A 26,462-nucleotide genomic window follows, 5' to 3' on the forward strand; every position below is an offset into this window, starting at 1 on the left:
AGTTGCTGTAACAAATAATACAGAAGGATTCTTTGTACCCTTTGCCCCGTTTTCCCCAAAGGTAACATTTTGCAGAACTATAGCAAAATGTCACAATCAGGATATTGATATTGATACAGTCCACTTATCTTCTTCAGATTTCTTAGTTTTACTTGTACTCCCTTGTGTGGGTGCACTAAGTTCAATACAATTACATAGAGGTTTGTTTATCCACCACCACAGTCAACATTCCAATACTCCGAGTTCCAACACTGCCAGGGTCCTTTGTGTTGCCCTCGTGTAACCAACACCCACCTCCTTTCTGAGTGATCCTTCCCAAGCTCTGGCAACTAGTCTAGCCTCCATTTATGAAACGTTGCCACATCGGAAATGTTATGTAAATGGAATCCTGCAATGTGTAAACGTTCCAATGGGCATTTTCTGCTCAACAAGGCTACTCTTTTTTAGTATGATTAGAATGCTTCTTTTAAAAGCTATTCATCAGTTTTGCTAGAGATCATAAAACTATACCTGCTCTTCAATGAATAAATCTAAACGAGTGCTTATCATCTTTTAGAAACCTCGGGGCAAATGTTCATCCTTGGGTAAACATGCCTAGACAAAAATTATTGTGATTTATGCTCTTTTAAGGTGGCTATGGTAGATATGCAAAGAGAATTTTTGTACCATTCTGATCCTGAGAATCATTAGCAGTATGTTTAAAGGAAAGCAATAGTTACGCTGCCCACTTAACTACATAAACTCTATCTGATACCAGAGTGTTAAAGGCCAAGGGAGCCTCGAATAAGCATATTCCTGGAAGTCTATCACAAGATCTGCAAAATTAACTTTGCTGTATTTTTCATTCTAATAAAAGGTAAGACTCATTGAATAAAAGTACCTCCCAAGACAGATGATACCCATTAAAAATTCTATTTGCAGAAATTCCTCTAAAAACCAACTTTTGTTACCGGCAAATCTGTATCTACTAATTTTGTTCTCTGCTTTTTACTCTAGTAATCTAGTGGTACAGTCCCCAAAGAAACAGGTTGTAACTTTTCAAAAGGCCAAATGTGTAAATGTCTGGAATGTTTCTCATCTGATAAAGGTTCATCTTCTTTGTGCAGAGACCTTCATTCACACGTACTCACCTGTTCTCAAATTGAAATTTCGCCAGTATGTCTTTGGCTTTGGTTTGACTGTTGAGCTGAATGGCCATGGAAACCTTGGAGAGAAGAGGAGCGTGGACGCGAATGACTCCTTCGGGCACGTCAGACTGCCAATGAGGAGAAATTCAGTACATTCGTCAAACTGGGATGAATGTCAGTTCAGTGATACACTTAAGAGATACGAAAATCAGGGTGCTCATTCACGAAAACATGTAAACAGGATCGACATTTAACCAGAATGAAACACTGCTTTCTTTCTTTCCTGGAGACGTGCTAATGGCTAGACTAAACCTGGGATTTTACTTTTGCTACAATGCTTTGAAATCCTGAGAGGGATAAAACTGGTTTATGACAAAGATCAAATGTTTCTGTCAATGCATTTATTGAACAAAGTCCTAGATAAGCCTACTTTAAGCAGAATTCTATAAGTTATTATGAGAAGATCAACTTTCTGAAAATTGTAAGTATCCATTAGAAAATATGGCTTCTCCAATACCCCCTTTAGTTAGCAGCCATGAGTGACCCAAACTGAATTCCACGTGGGCACTTGAAACTCGCTCCCTCGAAGTGTGCAGAGCCCAGTGTGGACGGCTGGCGCGAGGACAGTGATTCTGCTTTCCCAAGACTTGACTGGCCTGGGGACCTCTGTGCTCTCATCCAAATGGAGTATTCTTTTTCTTTTTTTTCTTTTAGTCTAACTGGGCTAAAACTAAATGGAATAGTCCAAGAATAATGCTGTCTGATTAACATAAATTTCTGTTTTGTCAGGATTGACTGGAAAATTCCATTTGTTTCAAAATTTTGAATTTTCTATTCTTTTAATTAATTCTGTATCTAGGAGATGAACAGACAAATTTCTATTTGTTTGAGAATGTGGCTACTCCTCAGGTAATCATTTTAAATCTGTAACTTCTCAAAGGACGGTGTTGTGTTGTAGAAGGTTTATGTGAATTGACTCAATACACGGCCTAGAATGAGCATGTTATGGGTTGAATTGTGTCTCCCCAGAGATAGGTTGAAGCCCTACCCCTCAGCACCTCAGAATATGACCTTATTTGGAAACAGGGTCTTTGCAGATGCAATTAGTTAAGATGAGGTCAAACTGGGGCAGGGTGGGCCCTTCAGCCAGTGTGACTGGTGTCCTCATGAGAGGAAAGAGACACACACAAGAGAGAACACCATGTGAAGACGGAGGCAGAGATTAGGGTGATGCATCTACATGCTAAGAAGCGTCAAGGATTACTGGCATCACCAAAAGCTAGAAAAGGTGCAAGAAACAGACCCTTCTCTCACAGCCCTGGGAAGGAGCCAGTGCTGCTGACACCCTGATTTTGGATTTTAGCCTCCAGAGCTGTGAGAGAATAAATTTTTATTCTCTGTTAGCAGCACCTCGTTATGGCAGCCCTAATACAAAATATTTTAAATAGGCTTAGTTATTATAGCACTTTCCTAATATTACCAGTAAGAACCATGAGAGCAGGTCAGGGAAGAGATATGGAGGACATGGATTTGGGAGGAGGCAGAGGCCCTGGTGCGCTGCAGCCAAGGCTGTACTCCTAAAATCCTCCTTTGATCATCTCATGTCCCTCCCCTCCCAGGTCCCCAGAAGCTCCTGTAAGGTACATTCCATGCTCCAATATTATGGGACCTATGATGGTAATAATCACATTCACCCTAGAACTTTCTACAGTGTTCATAGCTGTGTGCAGGATGCCTGAGCACACATTTGGAATCACCTGTTTGTCAAGTCCCCGTACCATTCCTTTACGTGCCACACTGAAAATGTCACATTTGAGGGACAGATCATGACCAAAATTATACACGAATATGGGGGATGTAGCCAAAGAATACCACGTAGAGAGTTAATAGAGAAAGGAAATCATTTGTTTTCTTACCATTCTTCTTGAAGAGGGTGATTTTTGTAGTACCTTTGAAGTCTTGGGGCTTGTAATCTAAAGGAAACACATTTAGTCTTTAGGATTAATGTTGAGAAACATGAGCATATTCTGCTTTTGGAAGTGCAAACTGGTGCAATCTTTATGGAAAACATTTTGGCAAAATTTATCAAGTTATAAAATATATGCACTTTGACCCAACAATTCCATATCTATAAATTTATCCTATGAATATAATTCATTTGTTAAAAATGGTATCTATAGAACTTTATTCACTGAAGCAGAAATTGTAATAGCACAAGATTAGACACAATCTAACTGTTCTACAATATGAGATTGCTTAAATAAATTATCGGATGTCCATGGAATATCATGCAAAAGAAGTAAGTTTTATGGACTGATATGGAATAATCCCCATGATTTCTTACTCCAGTAAATCAAGATGCAGGACAGTATTTCCTGTATGCTACCATTCACATAAAAAAAGGGGAAGAACATATATTTGCTTGTATGTGCACAGAGCATCTCTGGAGGTATAACACCAGCATGTTCCTGTGCATACAAGCTCTGTTATTGGTGACATTATTTGTCTCCAAGAGAGGAAGTCAGAGGTGCTTAATTTTTATTCTACAGTCTTTCTTAGCTTTTGAATTTGTAACTTGCTAATGATCTATTACAACTAAAATTAAGAATTAAAAACACTGTATAGTACAATAGAACTAAAGGAAGACTATTCTTTAAGTGTTGCTTCCATAGTATTTATAACCTTTGAATTCTATCTTGGTTCTACTGACAACTAAAACATTAAAATAAATGACATTCACATAGCAGTGAACAGTTTAAAGTGCTTTACACACACAGTATGAGAGTCAATACTAATGGCAATCCTGCTAAATAGATGTATCATTACTTTTCCCCCAGATTTATAAGATAAGAACATTGGGGCTCAAAGAAAAAATGTAATTTGCCCCAGCTCACATGGCTAGTAATTGGCAAAGGCTGACCTGACCTCGGCTCCAGCTCCACACATATCATCCTTATGCCATTAAAGTTTTCCAGGATTAAAATAACAGAGTAAGAAACACCAAAGCTCTGCCTCTCCATGAAAGCAACAGACAAACTGGCAAAAACCGTCAGTATTGACTTTTCCAGAACTCTGGATACTACCCTGAAATCTGCGAGCAGAGAGCGGGTAAATAAAAGAAACAGTTGTGTGTCATTGTAACTTAAGCTCTCCCCACTGCCCAGTTCAGCTATAGCCTTGCAAACAGCAGCCTGAATTCCTGGCGCAGGTATGGCAGAGGAATAGACCTTGCTCATAAAGAATTCTAATTATTTGTTCTCACCTGTCAGGTGGCTCCCTGGAAGACTGGCTCAAAAGGTTTGCCTTTATCTTGACTAACTTGGAACTTGACCAGTGCTAAAGAGGTGTTAAAAACATTCATAGGCAATTGTTTTAGTCACAGCTGCCTGATGCAGTAAATAAGAATTAGGGGAAAAAATAGGTAACTAAAAAATCTAGAAGGTAGGGCTGGAGATTGAGATGCTTTAAGGAATAAAGCCTTTGAAAAGCTCTGATACATTCCTGAACATCTAAAAGGCCACATGCATGCCCAGCCCTGCGCACGTGCGCAGGGAAGACCTGAAAAGCTCTCACTCTGGCCGACCTCTAGGCTCTGTGCATGCAGGAGGCGAGGGCTCAGCAGAGTTATGCACTGCCCAGCTGAGGTTGCACCAGCAAACACCAGAGCTCACCTGCCATGACTGGGGGATCGTTTTAGTTCTAGGCATTTAAGAAAATCTCTGTCCGATCATTAGCTAACCATTAAGACTTCTGTAGCCACACAAAACAAAGAATACAGACCTTACCAAATCAGTTCAGCAGAAAAGTCACTAAACAACCAAACAGCTACAACAAGCTCTGGGCAGGGGAAAGAATCTGATTTCCAAGGTTGCCACACTATAATATTCAAAATGCCCAGTCTTCAACAAATAGTTATGAGACAGGCAAAAAAGCCAAGGAAATATCATCTATAAATAGGTTTAAAAAAAAAAAGCAGTTTCAATAGTTTCAAAAGAAATGGTCTAAGGAAGCTGAGACATTGGACTTATTAGAAAAAGCCTTCAAATCAGCTATTTTCAATATATTCAAAGAACTAATGGAAACCCTGTGTACCGTGATGGTTGCAGAAAATTGTGAATATAAAAAAACACTGAACTGTACATTGTGAAATGCTTATAATAATGAATTTTATATTACATGAATATTTTCTCAATTAAATTAAATTTTACTTCCAAATAAAAGTATCGGTTCTACTTGCTATGAAGTCACTTTGCCTGTAATCAGAAAAGGAATACAGGCATTCACCATGATTGTGATAAATCAGTTAGCAGCACTCCTTCCCACCCCACTGCCTTGGCATTTACTATTCCCTTTCCCTGGCTGAACGTTCCCCTCCTTTCTCCTTTCACAGCACTACCCAGCCTTCAAGATGCTGGCCCTGTGCCCTGTCCTCCATGAAGCCACCCAGGTTCCCACACTGGAGCACTTTTCCTTGTCCTCTGCCTGGCCCTGGCACAGCCACCGAAGGCTTCCCTGCTGGGTATTCATGGCCACACACACATTTGTCTCCCACATTAGGTGCAAGTTCCTTTAAGAACAAAGCGAATTTCAAGTATCTCTGCCTCCTTCTCCAGGTTGAATGGAATGCCTGGCATTTGTGATCATCCTCAAGGTAAATAAAAGCAATAAAGACAATTCTTCTAAAATCTGTTTCCATTATGCACCGCTTCACACAAATAACTGTGATAAAACAAAAGTCCAAATTGTTTGGAATGCAATGAATTCACACAAAACAATGTGAGGACTAGCTATTCCTTTATTATCCAGTCACTTCTAAAGAAATCTCTTTCCCTATGTGTTAGACATACTGGGTACTGGATTGCCCTTAAACTGAATTCACAGGACTTAAACATCAGCTTTTGTGAGACTCACTTTAGCCTTCCTGGTGAGTACTTAACAGAATGTCAAACAGTCTTCATGATAGAGATATTTCAAGAACTTTAACCAAAAAGCACAAAGCTCAGCAACATGGAAAGACCATGGTACCCTGTTATGGACCCACTTTCCACAAGGTTTATAGTCACAAGACTGTCTGATACTTTGTGAGAATATAAAGTTTTGGTTCTAAGTTACAAACTTTTTGCGCCTGCCTTTGAGAACTACCAATCTACGTAGTGAGCCGTGTCTGTGCCCTCATTCGCCATCAATACCTCCCGTTCTATGGTCTTCCTCCTGAGCAGCTTTCGTACACTTGGCAGCTGCTTCTTCAACAGCATGGTGGCTTCGTTCATCCTCCTTACTTGAGTGATTAAGAAAGATGGAACCTACAGAAGAAAAATAGCTTGACTAGAGGAAACACTTGAACTAAACCTCCCTAATGGATTCTGGCTTCAGTTACATAAGATAACTCCGTCTCGTCACTCAGTATCCTGGAACCAGGAACTGTGCATTTGCCCTTGTAAAGTTTAGAGCAAACTGCGAGGAATCCTGTTTGAGAGGGAAAACATGTTAAAGAGCAGCCCTTATAGAATGTGTAAGGGCGTCACGGGCAACCTGGGATCATCTTCTCATGTGAATGTTTCCTCCTGGTGACTAAGGGACTCGCTTGAGCACCTTTACGTTCCTGGGGCTGTGGACCTCCCAGGGGAACCTGACGGTCGTCACACTATCACTCACCTTCCACAAAATTTTCTGGTACTTGAGCATGAGGCGGATGATGTGGGCCGCGGTGTTTGCCAACAGTAATTCTTCATAATCGGAATGTTTGCTTCTACTGAAGAAAAGGTTCGGTGCCATCACAGTCGAAATGTTCCACATACTCATTCGGTTTTTTGATTCGTTGGCAATCACTTTATTGAAGAACGTCATGAGGGCCTAACAAGAAACAGCATTGTGTCACACTCTTGCAAATTACCAAAGAATACCGCTAATCGCTATTGTTCATTTTACACTCATTGTGCCACTTGAGAACTGTCAGAAGTACAGAATGGGTAACGTGCGGTGTTTCTCCTGCCACTGCCTGAAAGTGCTAAGAAGAACGTGAGCAGTTTATTCAGCTGTCTGCTCCACAGAAGCAGGCCCATTTTTATGCAGTTTATTACACTGGAGTCTCTATGAATAATAGTTTGCATTTTCCTATTTTCTTTTATCCTAAACAAGTTTGACAAATATTAAAATTAAATATAAACCAGGACGAGAAAACACTGCAGCTCAATAAACATGAAAAGGCAGTTTTGTTTTGTTGTGAAGGAATAAAAGTAATTACGAAAAAGACCCTTAACTCACAGTATTACTGTTGAAAACTATTTACTGTTTCCTGGGGAAAAGAAAATGCATTTAAACAACATGAGTATCTCATTCCTCAGTCTAAATGTAAATTCAATTGAAAAATCAAAAAGTTTTACTTTTTGAGTGATATTTTTCTATTGTTTTTCAATTTTGAAATATTCAGCTGGCCAAAGGCAAAACACTTGTGTGCAGCTGTTCTAAGCATTTATAAAAAAAAATTTGAGAAAGCTTAATAAAAGTTTGCTGAGCCATCAAAGTATAGATACTCATCAAAACCTTCTGAAATGAACCAAGAGGACTGAAATCCCAAAAGGAAGTGCTCTTTGGTCTCCCAAGTTTGAATTCTACTATACAGTATTTGTAATGAGAAAATGTACAGCACATAATAGCATTTATTTGAGGGTTTATTATGAGCCAGGCATTATTCTTAGTACTTTATATATATTTAGTCATCATCATCCCAAACCCTGTGTGGTAGGTGCTATATTATTATTTTATAGATGAGGAAACTGAGGTAGAGCGGGACTGGGCAGCTTTGCCCAACGTCAGTTAATGAAGTGGCAGGGCCAGATTCTAAACAAGGAGCCCAAGTCTTGAGCTGGAGTTCTTGACCTCTATACCATGCCAGCTTCAATCTTTGATCTAATCCCAATTTAGAATGGAAAAGAGAAGTGTGTATGTATATAACATCTTCACCAGTCCTGTGATGTTTTGGGGGGATCTTTTGTTAGAAATAAATTATTTGATAATTGCTGCATTCTCAGTTCCATAAAAGGGGAGATGACATTTTGACTCAGATATTTGACTCCAGATGGATTTGTTTTTTTTGACAAAAGAATATTGTTCAGACAAAGCCAAAAAAAACCCAAGCTAATACACTTCTAGCTTTTTGAAAATTACTGAATTATATAGACATTTTCATGCCATAGCCAATCCCCCTCCTTGCATGGAGGACATAATATAATCGACATCTACTGTAACTGACACAGATCTTTTCGCTGTGTAGGGGAGCATCCTCACCGCACTGAAATGTGTGAGACGAGGGAGCATTAAGAGTTGCCTTTATTTTCAGCATTGTTTACTGGCCTCAAAATTATGGGCTCTTTTCAACTCATCTCAATTTCATTTCAAAGATTCCAAATACGTATTGTCCTTACAACAAATTTCCTCTTATATACAGAATCATTATCCAAATAGTAAGAGAAACTTTGTTTTTTACCAATATACAGCAAAAAAATGAATTGGAAATAAACAAAGGTATATTTGGGATGAAGAACTACAGAATGATTCTATGAAATGTTCTATTATATATTAAATGGGGAAACCACTTTTCGGAGCTTCATTTTCCCAATCTGTAAAATGACCCAATTCTATCAGGTGATCTCTAAAATTCTGAAATTCTGGAATTATTTAAATTGAATTATCTTCATAAATTTTAAAACATGAACATTTTAGACATTTCATTTAAATCAGTGATTTCAAATTTCCTCCCCAAGGACACTTATCAGATTTTTTTTTCCTGCTACCTGAGCACATTAGACTACAGTAAGCAGCTGAGGACCAACAATTACAGTGTTATATTGCACAAGTTACGTAATGGTCCCATTTACTTCTGCACTGTTCACTTGAGCCTTTCCTCCTGGCCTCTCCTGCGCCTAACACCTCGCCCAGTGCCTGGCACAGGGTAGGCATTTAATATTTTTTGAATGAATGGAATGGGTGAAACTTAAATGCTTAAAGAAGATCCCAGGATCGTCTTCCTCCGGAGAGCGGCAGTGGGAGCTTGCGAAGGCAGTGCTCTTGCAGCACGCACAGGTGGCTTAATAAGTTGCCATCTCTGTTTCCATTTTTCCATAAGAGCCATTTCCTCTGAGCAGTGGGAGCCCAGTGTGACAGACCGTGAGGTCGACAGGACGTACCTGAGCTGTATCCCTGTTGGCATCAGGCAGTGCCATGATCATGAGGTGTAAGGCTTGAAACTGCACTTTGATGTGAGGCCCTCCTAACAAGAGAACAGAAATAATCATATATTTTAAATAACACTGATGTGTTCTGACAGCATCTCTTACTGGCATCTGGTAGCACAGGAGGGCTCCTGACAGCTCTCCACGGTAAGGACTCAGGTTTTGTGTCCAACAATGTAAATTTGTTCACTTGGACAGGAGCCTCCGTCTATCAACTCCCCTGTCACAGCCCACGACGCCACTGTTGAGGCAGGTGGCCAGTGAGATCCTCAGATGAATTCTGAATTTGGATAACATTTCCCTTTTTTAAGTACTTTCACAGACCTTGCCTTACTTTTACACTATAAAAAGAAGAGAAAGTTTAAGCTCAACTCAAGAGAAAATAAACTTTGCTTCTACATAACGAGGCAGCAAAGTATAATTGTTAGGAACATAGATTCTGGAACCAGGTTCAAATCCTGCATCTACTACTTAGTCACTGCGTGACTCTGGACAGGCTATTTAACCCCCTGTGGCTTCTACTTTATCATCTGTAAAGTGGGAATGGTCCTGGTACCCACCTCACAGGACTGCTGTGAGGACCAGATGAATAAGTGTATGTAGACTGTTTCAGTCAGTACCTATATACATCTTTCTGTGTTTGCTCTTGTTTTTATGATCAATGACACTTATTCCAGATCTTACATGGACATTTAGGGAAGGTGACTGTAGTTTGATCTTTGGAGCTTGTTGAGTTTTTATTCCTTAATGATGACACAAGATGGCGCCAGAGGGTTGGCAGTTACATTGGGGGAATTCCACCCACAACTGGATGAGCCACAACCAGCTGTGCTGAAAGTTTAGTGCACACCAGAGAATCCTAGCTTTCCTCTGTTTTTCTGTGTTCCCCTCAAAATGGTCTCTGGGCGGGCAGTTCCGGGAGGAAAGTGTTATGTTCTGGAATCCATGGGGAGTTCTCAAGTTGAAGGAAAATCTACCTATGTTCAATGGCTGAAAGGCAGTCAGCTAGCTGCCTATAAAGTTAACTGAGCTTTATAGTAGTGGGAACACTCTTGGGACAGGCTACCAAGTTATGGGAGGTTGTGTGTGCCAGAGTTAGGGAACAGACGACAAGTATATACAACCACGTAATAAAGGAACAGTGTGGGGAGTACTTATCGGATGGGATCATATTGTCTCAGCAAAATCCACATGCAGATTTTCAGATATTTATGTCAAATTTGTAGACAAAAAAATGACACAGGTCCTGGATATTATTGAAAATGGCTAATACACAGACATGAGTTTGTCTGAGTAATAGAAACTATTAAGAGCATGTCTCAGTGCAAAGTATTTAGGGACAGATAAAACATTTATTTTAGTGCATCAACTGCAGGGTGAGGGCTGTCTCTCATCTTTCAACACAATCCAAGAAAACTTCTGGAAGGAAAAACAAGAGATGCAGATGTATGTTTGGGACCTCTATATTTCCATCAACCTCAGAGAAATTATGAAGTTCCCCTTACAGTGAAAAATCTAATTTGGCAAATAATCCATTTTCACTTTATGTAGGAAACCTGGCCCTACACTGTTTTGTGGTTAATCTTTTTGCAGTTAATTCATTTAATGCATCGTTGTCTGGAGTATTTTTTTCCTGAGGTCACTATTTTCCCAGAAAGTTGTTAAACTTTATGTGAAAGGATCTAAGGCTTGATTGATGAACTATTAGTCCTTTAATTTTATGAATAATTTTTTGGAGCCAAGTTTGAAAAGAGAAAGTAATTACGCTAGTCAGAAAGACGATAGATTCTCTGAGCTCCATTTTAGCGTACCAAGGGGGACAGCTTAAACACACACATGCACATGTTCACAACCTTTCCCTTCAGAAAATCTTGTTATAACTAGAGCTTACTTTAGGTGGCAAAAAGGCAATTATGTCCTGCTGGTACCAGGCCAGAACTCGGGGCTTCCTGCAGGGTTGGCTGGTATCAAATCAATCACCTGCAACATAGTATTTTTTCACTTCCAAAGTCGTACAAAGAAATGTGGGTTCCTTTGTGACCCCTTTCAGGATATTTTTCACATCCTCTCCCTTCAAGGAAGTATACTGGCTGCAGTCAGATAGGGATCACTGATGGTAAAGAAAACTAGTATTTTCATATCTTTGTTAAATATGGTTCTCTGAACAGGTCTGGCAACAGAGGTTTGACAACTCCTTGTGTAATCTGTAATCTCAAAAAACAAAAACAGAAAACACCTCTGTGGCAGCAGTTTGTTTTGATAAATTGTTGAGCATATAAACCACAGATCAAGAGGAAATTAATAATTCCACAGCCCATTTTCCAGGGAGCAAACTTCACAGAAAATCCTGTGTTTCTTTGACTTTAAAAAAAAGAGAGAGATGGAATTCTTTTTCTGGTATTGCTGAGCATGCTCCTGAAGACAACAATAATCTCTGGACAAAGCACAAAATGCAACAACCCGAGGCTGTGGAGAGTGAACAAGAGCAGGCATATTCAGCAGGGGACTGCACACCTGGAACTAGGAAATGGCACCAGGAGACTGTCCCAGTTTTCTGGCTTTCAGCCTGTGGTCAGGGTACAGTCAGTGCTGCATAGGACAGCTCTAACTCAAAAGCCCAGTCTCCCTGGTCTGAACAACCAGAGGACAGGATCCAAGGCAACCATAGCCACTGGAAAGTCACGCAGAGAATTCCAGAAAGGAGAGATCCAGAAACAGAAGGCCCTAATTCTGGTATAGACTCCACCCAAACCTCTGGCTAACCCGCAAACCATGCGTATGGCGGCAATAGGGTGAAAGATCAAATAACTGAACTGAGAGTTGAGCTGCTGTCCGAAAGACCACTGGCAACTTGAGTCCAGTCAAGTAAATTGTCTGCTTAAAACAGCAACAATAAAAAACCCACACAACACTCTTTGGAGAAATATTACAGAATCCAGAGTCTCCAAACACAATGTTCACAATGTTCAGAACAGACTTGAAACTTATTTGACATACAAAGTAACAGGAAAGTGTAGCCCATTCTCAAGGAAGACAGAGAACAACCCTGAGATAACCCAGATGTTGGAACTAGCAGGTAAGGATTCTGAAGCAGCTATTGTAACTGTGCCCAATGATGTGAAGGAAAACGTGCTCACAATCAATGAAAACACAGGTCACCTCAGCAGAAAAATAGAGAATATTTAAAAAGCACCAACTGGAAATTCCAGAACCGAAAAAATACAAATAAAAAAAGAACAAAGGGAATTTGTAGTTCTTCTCTCTTTTTCTCTTTCTTGGCAAGTTTCTCTCATAAAATGAAAACACTAGATCTTACAAAGAAAAGAAATACTGCTCACAGCTTGGAAAAGGACTGCTTTGCCTACCACATCCTCTCTTTTGAGGACACAAAAGATTATTTTACGAATCTGATTTAGTTAAAAATTTCAAAGATTTAGAACCTACTAATTTTTAGGACAAATTTTATCATTCGACTGAGGATCAATTATTTTCTTTCATTGTGGTTTTAATGATTTTATAGTTCCGCTGAACCTGCAGCAGGTCATCAACTGGCAGGTACAGATATCACCTGTTAAGCTCACACAGCATTTTAAGATTTAAATTTGTGGCTGACATTTTCAAATTAAGAGTTTTCTCTGGACAGGCACAGTTGCACGTGCCTGTGGTTCCAGCTACTTGGGAGGCTGAGGCAGGAGGATCCCTCGCATCCAGGATTTTGAGGCTGTAGTGCAACGTGACCATGCCTGTGAATAGCTGCTGCACTGGGCGATACTGTGAGACCTCACCTCCTTAAAAAATAAATAAAAAAAAAAAATTTTTTTAGGAGTTTTCCCATGAATGCCAGGATTTGGTTCTCAGTCCACATGGCAACCATTATCTAGAGCTGGGCAGCGGCAATGTCTCTAGATGGGACGTGTCCTCTCAGTTTGGCTACAGCCCTTTCCTACCCACGTAGAACCACCATTTACTTAACATGCTTGTACATATTTACACTAGTACTTAAAGCCTCCATTCTCTAGCCCCCTTCTATCTTTCTAAATTTTTCTCTTGCCACATCCTCTGTAACATTCAATCCTTATGCTCGACCATACCAAATTAGTCCCCGACTGCCAAATACAACACACGCTTTACAGTTTCTGTGCTTTCGCCCAGTACCTCACTTAAAACCTAATCTGGGTGACTTTGTATTTCTTGGAAACACTATGTGATATTGTAATTTTCAGAGACAACATCTTCTGTGTAGCATTTATTGTACGCTGCATAATCAGACCCAGGAGCTCAGATTTAAGGAAGGGAGAGACCTCATATTTTTTGATGGATGATTACACACCAGGCCCTATTCTGGATGACTTCATTCAATACCCACAGCAACCCTGACAAGTAATTATTTTCTGTAATTTACAGATGCAGCAATTGAAGCTCAGAAAGTTTGATTGCATGGCTAACAGATGGCCATGCAGGAATTCAAATCTCAAGAGCCTGCCCTTTCTGTAAATCCTTCTGCCTTTTCATGATTATAAAACTGTCTAAATCATGTCTCCCAGAATTAAATATGTAAGTATGTAAATAGGTGACTGTTTACCATCAAACTTAACATTTCACCAAGCATTGTCAGGAAATAGCAAATCTATACATGATCACATTCGATTATGCATCTCTGTTCTGCTGTCACTTGATTGGGCTCATATCTTAGTCCATTCATATTCAACTCCTTCCACCTACTTTCCAACAGAGAGATGAAGGCAGGTATGTATTCCACAGGGAAGAGAGACGTGGGCAGTTCTCTGAAAAATGCTTTCAACATTACTGCAGCTTCTCTATGGCACATTTTGTCCCATTTAAATTTATCAGCATTAAACTTGGCATCCAGTTCTTCACGGTATTGCTGCAAATCAAGGAAAACAGTCAATATTCAATGAGTTTTTACCACCTCACCCCCTCTCCCCTTTGAAAACTATCATTGCATGAACCATTTTTGTAAATAGAGTGATAGGGCAGTATCTACAGAGTTACTGTTTTCAACATGCTTCAGGGGATTGAAATAGCTATTTGTGAACAAATTTTTTAAAGTGATTTTCTAAAATATTTTTAGAATAATGTTAATCTTGAAATAATTTTCTAATTCTACACAAATATAAAAGTTCTCCACTCAGATCACAGTTTCCTTTCTGTGGTTTTGGCAAAATACCACTATTCACACATGATAAACGCGCTGCTAGCTTTTGACAAAGCCTCCACTCCCCTTTTTTTTTTCATAATCCCTTCTGCCGTCCTCTCTTCTATTTATAAATTAGATCAGGAAGCCTTGCCTCTCAGCTCGTTCACATACAGAGTGGGAAATAATCCCAGTCAAGTAACCCTGACCTCACTGCAACGTGCAGACCAGCGACATCTTCCTGGAGCAGTTAGAACAAAGTTTTATTCCGGGACACACATGTCTCGCACATGCTCGCACACTCGTCCAATCCTTCATGAGGCTTGGAACACTGTGCAAATACTTAAAAAAAAAAAAAAAATCACTACGCCTCCGTAAGTTCTACTTGGCTTACAAATCTTACATTATTAATTCATCTGATTATCAATGCCACCCATGCTCCCTGTTTCTTTTTCAAAGTCAAAGTCATTTCCTATTGCTCCTTTGATCTACAACGTTTACCGATAATACCAGGCAGCTGTAGTCAGTCCCCAGACTGACGCTAACTGCTCCACAAAGGATACCTAGAAAGGTAACTCTGAAAACCCTAGGCTTCTTTAAGGCCTCAGATTTATTCTCATGAGAAGCCTAATTCTTTTGGCCTTGAGCATGCACAGCCAGAGTCCGTTTGTATGTCTGACCTTTTCCTAACAAGGATTAGCTCATTAACCAGCCACACATAAATGCTCTCATGGCTCTCAGAGCCTGCCAGACGTAGGGCCCTGGCAGGACAAGTTTCTTATGGAGATGCACGTGGTTCCGATCCACCCTCTAGCCCCTACAGATGACATCAAAAGGAGATTTTTCTTATTATTCTGGAGAAACTTTCAATCTACAGGAATATGACAGCTAATCGAGCAATCCTTTACTGATAAATACACTTTATGAAGCCTTAAGCATACATAGAAAGTTCTTCCTAGAATAAAAGAGATACGGCACCAGACTGGGCTCTGGGCATAAGATCCATTCCTTGCCTTCAGGCCTCTCATAGTCTAGTGGATGGGACTATTTAATGATGGATAATGCTAATTCAGAGTGCAAAGGCTATAAGGTCAATCACTGGTGCTGTGAGGCCATGACAGAGGCGGAGCACATTCGGCTTGGGCCAAGACTTGAGGCCTGCAGAGCAGCTTGCCAGGGAAGCGGGGAGACAAGGGTATCCTGGAGAGAAGGAAGTGCTCACGCAGTGACAGAAAAGCAGGAGAGCCAGTGTGTCTGCAGAGCTCAAGCTCAGTCTTGCTTGCGCATCTCGGGCAAGGAGTAAGGCTGGAGAGCAGCAGAGCCAGTCCTAGGGGACCACACTGAGCCCTGCAGGCAGTGAGGCCACTTGGAACACCTGTAAGCAAGGCAATGACTAGGGGAGAGTCATCTTTCCTGACAGCCAGATGGAAACATGATTTGGGGGAGTGTGGAGCTTGGCACGGGAGGGGGGCAGGTGACAGGCACTGCAGGCTTCTGGTGCTGGATGACCAAGGACTACCTGGATAAGCAGGTGCAGGGTAGAAAGGAGAGGAGGCATTGAAGAGATGCTGGGGAGGAAACATTGTCAAGAATCGGCGATGGATTGAATATAAGACTCAGGGAGAAAGAATCACCCAAGATGATTCTCCAATTGCAATGGGCAGGTGGAGGCGCCGTTAACAAGAAACACGGGAGGAGCCTCAAACATCTTCTATCAACTGCCTGGTACCACCGCAGCCAAGCAGAGGGGAAGCAGTTCTCCAAACGAGCAGGAAGCACTGGCAGGAACAGCAGAATTCAAATTCATTCCCCACATACCTCTGCCAAAGGAATCTGTCTGAATCATGAATGTGATAGTCCTTCTGATCTGGGAGTGGTCCCCAGTCACCTAAGGGACAACATTGCGCCAGAACCAAGGGCCTTTGTCCCCACTCCACACCTGACTAGTGGCCTGGCCTATGCCACAACCTTCTCACTGTATAACGGGATGTTAAAATGATCCTTCCTGAGATTAAATCGATATTATCATGTAAAGCTCACAGAGCAGGGCCTGCCCACAGACAGCACTCAATAAATGCCTGTTCTGTCCCCTCCCCCAGGTCTACTCTAACCTGCAGTGTCACTACTATGGGAACTCCATGCACATGTGCTGTGACTGCTTGAGTAATAATACCATGTCACCGTGTCTGGAGGGCTGGTATGAAACAACACGGAGAGAAAGAATGTCCTCTTTCGGTTTTGAGCTGAGCTGACATTTCACCGGTGGTTTTAAACGTGAAACCATGTAAACCAGGTGTGAATTTGCCTTGTCAAAGACAGGGAGCACTTAGAGGTTTAAAAAGTCATGTTTTTCTGTCTATTGTTAATGAGAATACTAAGTGAGAGTCAGAAGTCATGTCATTAAATCTCCTTTGGGCAAAAATGCAACCTGGTTCAATTTGGGAGGTAGTTTTATACACATGCAAACGACCACCCTTTGCTCCAGCAACAGTTCAGGCAGGGAAACCAACAAGCCAGGTAATGTAATGACAAAACAGTCAGAGCAGCCTCAGAATGATGGAAACTAGTCAAAAAAGAAAACCCTGCATGTCAGTCGGCCTCCTTCCATAAAATATATTCCCTAGTGTTTGGCTCAAATTTCTGTCCTTTTTGAAAAGAAAATCATTGGAAACATTAAGGCATTAAATTGGTTCCAAATGAGCAGAGGCCTCAAATGCAGGACTTGGCCTTGCAGTTGTGAGTTCCCTGTTTGGCTAAAACCAGCCGCTTCCTCTGGGGGCTGCTTCCCTGTCTGTCTCCCCAAGCGTGCGAAGCACAAAGCCAGGCCGGGCTGTCCCAGTAATGATAATAGTGGAGTCACAGTGCTGCTGTCATCGACTTGGCACAATGTGAGGATAATTATAGTGGAATTTTTAGCAGTCCAGCAGATGAGTTACCAACAAAAAGGTAGTTTAAAGTTTGAATAAAGGAGAGAAATAAAGACCCCTTTAATACTGCATGTTATAATGCCTTTCTATCTGCAGTATTTCACTGGCCTGGGTTTCTTTCATGTTAGCTTTCCTGGAGCTCCAACCATGAAAACATCTGGATCACATTTTCAGACTAATAAGCAATGGAATAAATAGGCTGAAACTACAGAAAACTGATTAGGGGAGGAAGGGACTTTGACCTAAATGCGGCTCAGGAATGCATGTGCCTATAAGAACATTTTGAAGGAATTACTAGCCTTTGATATGCATTTTTCAGTCAAAGACTAGCTAAAGAAAAGTAACTTTTGCTATGATGTTAAACGTTGTCCCCACAAGAAATGTCCTGTAATGTTTTCTCCTTTCAATGATTTAGAAAAAGTGATTTTAAATCATATCCATTATACTTTACACATATCCATGCATGTACACATACACACACACACACACACACACACACACACACACACACACAGAGGAACCAGTAAGAATATGTTCAAATACAGCTTCCTAATTATGGAGGGAGGTTTTGAGAGATAGAATCTGATTCTGTTTAGGAAATTGACTTTTGTTCTCTGACTCTACAGATATAACCAAAGATTTGACCAAAATAAGTGACGGCTTTGAACCTCAGATTTGGTATACATTTGTTCAGAGCCAAACATATGAGAAACTGAGACAAAAAGCTGATTGATTCAGTTTGGAAAGTATAAGCCTTAAGGAGCCATTCCCCTGCCTTCCAGATGAACTTGTGCCAGCATTTAGCCAACTCCGCTCTCTGCTAAGTCACAACTCCCCAACGTGCCCTAATCCCCGATGCCACTGGGAACGCCCTGGTGGCTGCTCTGATCTCCCTCAAAAGAGGACTTGACGTACATCTGCAAAAAAGCCCAGGTAGCTGACTCTCCCGGCTGCTAGCCACTTCTGGATCTGCCTCTGCCTTGCTCTTGGCAGGAAGCCAAGGACTGAGTGAGGTGGGAGCTGGGGCCCATCTTGCCCGGTGCAGGGCTCTTCTGCTGGAAGGAATTGTCAGGCTCGCACCTTGGCCTGAGGCTCACCGTGCCCAGTCCTGCTTCCTGCCCCTTTATATCTCACAAGCACTGTCCCCAGAACCCCTTTCTGCTCCTCATCTGTCTCAGCATCTGCTTTCTGCAGGATCCAATAGACTCAGCCTATTTATTCTCAGTTTCCACTTAGAAAAACATCTCATCACACTTCTATATAAAAACCCCGAGACTTCTGATACAAATAGAATTTCCCAAAACATGTACCAAAATGAATGAATGAAGAGATGCTTTTCTGCCTCTATGCATTTCCTTTTAATAGTTCTAAACACTACCAAATTCCTTTTTCCCTCACCCTGAGACTGCTTTCTCATGGATTCATCATTTAAAACTGATCAGGCTTAATGTCCACAAGCCAGGGAGTGATTCAACAGCAGGAATGCACTCTCCACGGTGCATGCCACCAGCAGACAGTCGGCCACTTCACAGAAGTAAGAAAGCAAAGCGAAAGGATTCACGTTGCACGGGTGGTTATATATGTGGACACTAACCTTACCATAAATGGAATCGGGGTCTAGAACTGCTGAGTGAGAATTCCCGTGGTTATGGCCATTACTGCACATTCCTGTAAGAACTTTCACTGTATGGAGAGCCACGAATGCTTCTAAGGTTAAAGCAACTGATGTTGGAAGTAAGGGCTTATGTACTATTGGCTTAGTGAATTCCATGACTGACAGGAACACAACAAACTAGTATTTAAGTCCCACAACACGGATGGGACATCTCAACTTTTCCAAACTAAAGGCAAGCAGCAATTTTTGATGGTGAATTGATGTGTTGTTTCATTGTTGTTGGTTTTTTATTGTTATTGTTTTAAACAACTTTGCATCATGGAACAAATATTTAATAATAGGTACCAAGGAATACTAGGTAGGACTGAGTGATAGTATCAGACAATCAACAACAAAGACCTAGATAACTGATGCTCATATGGATTGGTTCAAACTAACTTAGAACTCTAACTAGGAAGAGAGAAAACATTCAGTACCTTGACTTTGGCAGTACATCCTGAAAGTCGAAAAATTCCTTCCGATTCCAGACCCGATTCCTCAACTTTCTCAAAAAACTAGAAAGCAATAATATATTACAAAAGTAAGTACCTCTGGAGGATTACAAACCATCTGAAATAATAATGATGACATCAATCAGTAAACTGCCATGTACACATGCTTGGCACTTGCATGCTTTGTTAAAGGTTCATAATCACCCTTTGAGGTCAACATTATCCTCCAATTTGCAAAAAGGAAATAGAGATTTAGAGCAGTGATACAACTTTCCCAAGATCAACCTGATAAATAACAGCACTGACTCTCTCAAGCTTGTGTTCTTAACCACTATGACATGCTGCCACTTAATAATTTTAAGATCTGATTTCTATATCTCTTTCTGCAGATTGATCAGTAAGAAAAAATTCTAAGTCTACTATTATTGGTTGCAAATACCCTGGCTAAGAAACTATAGGAATTCCAGAAAGTCTGACCAAGGAGTTTAGAAATGGTAAAGGTTACTAGCTTCCATGAGTTCTCATGGTGGTGACGAGTATTAAAAACAATAACAATAATAACAATAAACACTGCCATTTACTGTGCATTTATTGTGTGTCAGATTCGATTCCCAGCACTTTACCTATATTAACTCATTTAACCCTCACGATAATCGTACAAGGTAGGTATATTATTAACCCCATTGTACTGCTGAGGAGACTGAGGAACACCGTTCAATTCACTGTAAGAAAGCAGCTAAAACGCATCTCTGGAAACGATACATAACTTTCCCAAGTTCCCACGGTAAGAGGAGGACCCAGCGTCTCTGCCACTTTCCTTTCAAGAAATGATGGTTCCTGGAACTAACTAAGGTAGTTCTTTTAGGTACAGAGCTATTCAGGAAGAATATACACAGGAGAGGCTGTAAGAAAAGACTCTCCCCTAGAAAGGGAAAAGCACTGCTTCCAGCTGTCTTACAGGTGGAACACTTAGCATGAGTAGTACGAACCGCTAACATTTACTGATGTTACTATGAAATAAATCCAGATGTTTAGCTCAGTTTAGCATTTACTGAGCACTTTCTGTTTGCTTCCATTTGCTAAGTTCTGTGCTAGGTTTTTTTTTACCCTTACATAATAAGATTAACATAAACTCACATGTTGAATCTTCTGTCTTTGATATTTTATGGATTTTCGTCAAACTCTGTCCTTTACTTAGAGGACAAAGGGCATAATTTTGGTTTTAAATCAAAGAAGGAAAGAAGGTCAGTCACCACGGACTCTGGACTTGGATTCATGCTGTGTCCCCTTTCCCTTCCGCCTCGTGCCAGCTGTGTGGTCCTGGGTAAGTTGTCTCACCCTCCTGTCCCTCAGTCGCCTCCTCAGGAAAAGGGACGCGATGACACCAGCATCCCTGGGCTGCTCGGTGCTGACCAGACCTGACATATGATGGCCCCAGTGCCGCCCTGTCCAGGGAAGGCGGCCCACAGACGGCCCCTGTGCACAAAGGTGCCCGGCACCCTCTGGCTGTCTGGTCGCCCTTCTCCCTGCTCCCATCGCCAGCCAGTCAACCTGCTTTGAGGAGTGGCTCAATTGGATGTATTGGTAACCAAATACAGAAAGACAGAAAACAGAGATGTAGAATTGTCAGTGTGAATAAAGTAGGTATATGTTTCCTTAGTCAATATCCTCATATATAATTTTAAAACTCATTTTAAAATGCATTAAGATTTGTGTTAAGGGCTTGGAATTTTAATTGTGCCACTGGATGTCACTGTTGATAAATGTACACTTAGGTAAAGTGTCAATTGTTGGCTATAAAAAACATAACTTAAAAGCAAATCAGCTATTCACCAATGATAGTTGTGGAGATCTTCTCATTTTATAGTTGAGTTAATATCATTTTCAAAACTCCCTTCCAGCAAAATTCTGTTTGTCTAAACATATCCTATCTGCTTAGTCACACCTGAAAAACCACCAGAACAAGCTGATTTTTAGACTGTATTAATTTTTGTTTGGAAAATTCATAAAATGATTACACATACACATTTAAAAAACCCATCCTATGATATATCCTCAGCAAATACTTGTACGATTGTATATGCATATTGTTATTTATCAGACAGAATAATCAAGTACATACGCAAACACTTACATAGGCACAAATAACATTTGAAAAAAATACTGAAAAAAAAATCACTGAGGGAAGACGTGGGTCAGAGCCTGTGTGTTCATATCTGATGTGTCACAGTCAAACGATCAAACAGGCTCCCGGGGCATGCAGCAAGGCCGTGCAAGCACGTATGGGATAAGGCTGAAAATCACCAGGGCTGGGTCCTAATAGGGCTTCAGTGTCTTTAAATCCAAAAGAAAATCCATTCATCCACGGCTTCACAAAGTATCGAATCACAGGTGCAGGCCCTGTGCATTCGTCATTCACTGCCTTCTACTCACTTTTTGTAACACGAGGGGGACTTTCACGCCAGGGTCTTTCCTACGGTCGTTTTCCAGGAGGACTGTGAGTGGAACTCCAAAAATCCCACTGTCTTCATTATAGAATCGGCAGGGGGAAAGAAAAAAGAATCAGAGAGCACTACTTTATTCCAATGTGTCAAAAAGTCTTAAGAAGCAATCAGTCTTTTGAGTTACCTCGCCCTTTTACTTTCTCTGTTTTGTTTCTTTTCAGTTGAATTCCAAAGGCATCAAAGAAGGCAGTCAGCTCAATCAGAGAGAGGTGGCGGATATTCTTCATATCTTCAGCAGACAGATCTCCTGCTTCGGTTAAGCCAAATCGGGTTTTCTGAACAATGAGTTTCTGAAATATAAAATGAAAGTATTTTTTATGGCAAAGGGAAATTATTATACCTTCATTCAAATGCCACCTGGATGTCCTAAATCTATATAGCAAAACATGGTATTTGCAAAAAATCTCTAAGGAGCATGCTGAATCATAGAAACATTATGAATATGCTTTTTAGAACATTTGCAGATCACTACTGTGCTAATTAGAAACAGAACAGTAGTCTGAAGTATACGATAACACTGCCATCGCAACTGTGGAAACTACCTTCTTACAAAGAACATCTGTACTGTCAAACAACATATATGCCAGGCACCATGTGGAATGTACATAGCATGGTCCTTAACCTGGATCACACGTGACATACACATACACACACACACACACACACACACACACACACACAAGACAACATATCTAGGTGCATCTCAGGAAAGCTTTAGATGTATCTTTTTTGGGGGGTGGCGGGTCAATCCTTAAATCAGGCTTCATCTATTTCATTCTGCATACTTTAAAAGACTTTTTACTAATCTCCCAATTTAAACTGATTACACGTGTTGCTGAGACAGCAGTTATTCTACCTTAAAAATCACATTTAAGATGATTCCAATTTCTTAAAAAAGCTAAAATGCACATAATGCATTTATGCAAATAATTCTACTATCTTTTTGAAGACAATACTATTATATTCTCCATTTCCACACTAAGAAACGAAATACACCAAAACAATGACAACGAACCCTTCAACAATCCGGAAATACTGTGAAGGATCTAAACAGCAAAGCAAGATTATTCTTATGTAATATCCACAGGTACACTTTGCTCTCAGAAAGCCTGGTATTGAAAAAATGCTAAAGTAGAAAGATCCTATAGCTATTCAAATTACAAAGCTTTAAGTATACATTCTCCATGGGGGGTTCCCTAAATTAGAGGTTCCTTGGGGTTTTCAAACCATTTACTCATTAATTCATTCATTCAACAATTGTTCCTTGGAACCTCAAGCATTTAAAAGTAAAAGTACAAAATGTAGAATGCAGTTTGAGGAATATCTTGTGCTATTAAACACTTATTTTACCTTCTTTCTGAAACCAAGGCCCCACATGAAAGTAATACATAGCAACAACAATATAAGCAAGACCGGCAAGGCAATCATGTATCGAGCAATTACTGTTGTGCTAAACCCTCTGAAAAGCTCTTCATGGGAGGCTGACCTGCATCCCACGTGAGCCACACCTCAGGAGGCGGCAGCTTTGATGAGGAGACCTGGGCCAGCATCCTCTCCTGGATGATTCTCTCTAGAGATAAGGAGGGACTCCCCCCGAAACCAGAGTCTCACTGGCTTCCCTCTTTGCCCTAGAATGCCCTTTGCCCTCCAACCTGGAGACTGCTTAGGGACCAGGAAAGGTTTTGCAGTTTGACACACTTAGGTTTAAGTCCTGTTTCTGCCTCCTACTAACTGTGGGGCTTTGGACATGTTACTTAGCCTCTCTGGCCTCAGTTTCCTCAGCTGTCAATTGTGAATAAGCACTAGAGCCCACCTTACAATTAGAACACCCAGCACAGTGTCAGGCCCGTAGAAGGTGCTCAGTGAGTCTTAGAGAGCTCTTCCCTGTCCTCTTCCTCTCCTCTGTCAAGCGGGGGTTGCCTGGGAATGGTCCAGGTCATCTGTTTCTAGATGACTCTTTCCTTTAGCTCTGCAACTGCCTGGGCCCTGCTCATCCTGCCTCCAGCCCTGATCAGCACAGACTACTCAGGACTCCACGGCAGTTTTCACACATGCATTTACTGAACAGCAAATAGATCAAGGTAACATAGTTCTATATTAGGCTTCCAGGATATAATATCCTGGATAAACATAAGAGGCTTTGAGGCTAACACAGTATATAGCTCTCTTTGCGTATCCCATAATAATATCAATTCTTGAATTGGTTTTGATGAGTTTTTAGCATCTGTCCTATGAGCTCTAACTCCCTGATATTATGATTGTGGCTTTCTGCCGTACTCCTTCTGATAAGCGACTTATGGAGGCACAGGTGCAGAAAGTTAGGGTCTGTATTTGACTTATAATTAAAGATATGAAGTGCAAGAAAGCTCACAAGCCAGGTGGAAATCCTATTATATCTATAAAACAGCATGTAAGCATACATCCTTATAACTTTTCCTCAACCAAGGCTGCCAGGTACAGTCAGGCAGGCTGTACACTGCACAAGAAATGATACCCCAAATAAGAGTCCAAATGGTGGTATGCAGTGCTGATGCCCAGCTTCCCTAATCCCCTCGTGCACACACAGAGATATTTAAAAAAAGAAATCCTAGTTTTGTCCCATGGAGAAGTCACAGGAAGTTGCTGGAATAATCATGAAAGGTTTTACTTACAGTTAAAGCATAGTCTTCTTTCTTAATCTCTGACTTCGTAAGTTTATTTCTTTTCAGAGCCTCTGTAACCATTTCTGAATAAGACACTTCAAAAGATAGTTCTTCAGCTTCTGGTGGAATGTTCTTTTCCAAATAGTCATCATCTAAAAAAACAAAGAATATAGAATATTTAATATGCCATTTATTCGATCAACACCATTTTCTGTAAAATAAACACAAACTATTTACAAGTTAATCCTCAAACACGTCGAAATGTTCGTATCCAAGGAACAGCAGTAGACTTGCCCACAGTTAGACAATAAGGTGTGTCATCAGACTTCCACAGGAACACATTTTTATCACCATTATCCAAACAAACTTTCTATTTAATCTGACTTTTTACATTTTAGATTTTTATGTCTCATGAAACTTGCTGGTTATTAAAGGGAAGTACAAAAATAGAATATTTATTTATATTATTATGATATTAAAAGTAAGCCCATCTGGACCCAATGTGACATTATCAGGGCATGAGAAACTTAAAGCAGAGAAAGAAAGGGTGGAGTCCTAGAATTCCTCTCCACTCTACTGCTCCTGTCCCCCCGTCCCCCAAACTATGGAATATTTGCCTCTTAAGATTTGTTCAAATTTAATTTGGATTTCACCGCTATGTTTGTTTAGGTGAATTAATTTGAATTTCTATAATTTGATATTGGTTACCTGACCTTGTACGATATGCATTGAGAAAAAGCTGAATGGGTTACAAGTAAAGTCCCTTATAAATTATTTTCCTCAAGTTAGTTTGAACATTAAGACAAAAGATTCCTTGATCAAAACCAAGTGAATCCATAAGTTACTTAAGCAATTCTAAGCCGATGTCTAAGATTTTAGCTTGGCATCTTGTTTCATTGCCTGGCAAAACTGTTCATATGCAAAGAATTATTTGATTACAAAAAGAACTCTCTCTTTTGCCCTCTTTTATAGACACTGACTAGAGGACAGCTAAATAGAACAAAAAGAACAAACGGCAGAATTACTAGAAGGCCTAATTTGTTTTACATGAAAAGTTAGATGAAGCGTCAACAGATTCAAAAATCCTGAATACTAATCCTAACTGAAAACACAATAAATGGATGCAGCAAGAACTTGGAAAATGGCAAAGGGAGAGTTATGACTGTCACTTGTCATGCAGAGGTTTGCATTCATAACAGAGGAGGCTAAACTGCTACACAGTACTCCAACTTCTTACAGATCTACTAACAGATTTGAAAAAGGAGAGCAGCTATTGAACAGGCCAATGCTCCAAACCACTAGACCACTCCATGTAGACTTCTACCACTTGGTGCCATGGTTTGAACTAAATTACAGTATGGCAGCCAACAGATTGATGAGGAATATGAATTTCTGGCAAGAATTTTTTTTTGATGTCAGCTTTTTTGGTATTCAATTCAGAATTGAATTGCCATATAATTCACCTATTTAAAGTATTCAGGTCAATGATTTTTAGTATATTCACAGAGTTGTGCAAACCATCACCACAATCAATTTTAGAACATCTTTTTCACCTCAACTTCTTTGACTTTTTAAGCTAATGCTGAAAGTACAGGCTCTGTTGTTTACAAGAAGAGTGCATATATTTCAGGAAAACTTGGAGGAATCACAAAAGTATGGCCTGAGGGGTCCTATTTCCTACAAGGAGGATCTAGGATTCCATACTGAGCCCACCTAGGGAGCCCACCTCAAAGTGGAAGAGGCCCAGATAAAAGCTACTCCTGTAACCCT

At 40.5% G+C, this 26,462-nt stretch overlaps 1 protein-coding gene across 5 annotated transcripts in view; it reads right to left on the reverse strand.

Moving 5' to 3' along the window:
* Positions 1–26,462, reverse strand: part of ARHGAP28 (Rho GTPase activating protein 28) — a 168,130-nt gene that overhangs the window by 10,940 nt on the left and 130,728 nt on the right. For all 5 annotated transcript variants that reach the window (XM_045527372.1, XM_045527374.1, XM_045527373.1 and 2 more), the window contains 10 exons: positions 24,702–24,844; positions 22,175–22,340; positions 21,980–22,071; positions 19,532–19,609; positions 14,081–14,243; positions 9,314–9,396; positions 6,783–6,980; positions 6,317–6,430; positions 3,044–3,100; positions 1,131–1,255 (listed from right to left, as the gene is read on the reverse strand). In XM_045527372.1, coding sequence (XP_045383328.1) covers positions 1,131–1,255; positions 3,044–3,100; positions 6,317–6,430; positions 6,783–6,980; positions 9,314–9,396; positions 14,081–14,243; positions 19,532–19,609; positions 21,980–22,071; positions 22,175–22,340; positions 24,702–24,844 — 1,219 coding nt within the window. The remainder of the gene's footprint in view (positions 1–1,130; positions 1,256–3,043; positions 3,101–6,316; positions 6,431–6,782; positions 6,981–9,313; positions 9,397–14,080; positions 14,244–19,531; positions 19,610–21,979; positions 22,072–22,174; positions 22,341–24,701; positions 24,845–26,462) is intronic.

This window comes from Lemur catta, chromosome 16 (assembly GCF_020740605.2).
Source record: "Lemur catta isolate mLemCat1 chromosome 16, mLemCat1.pri, whole genome shotgun sequence".
NCBI lineage: Eukaryota > Metazoa > Chordata > Mammalia > Primates > Lemuridae > Lemur > Lemur catta.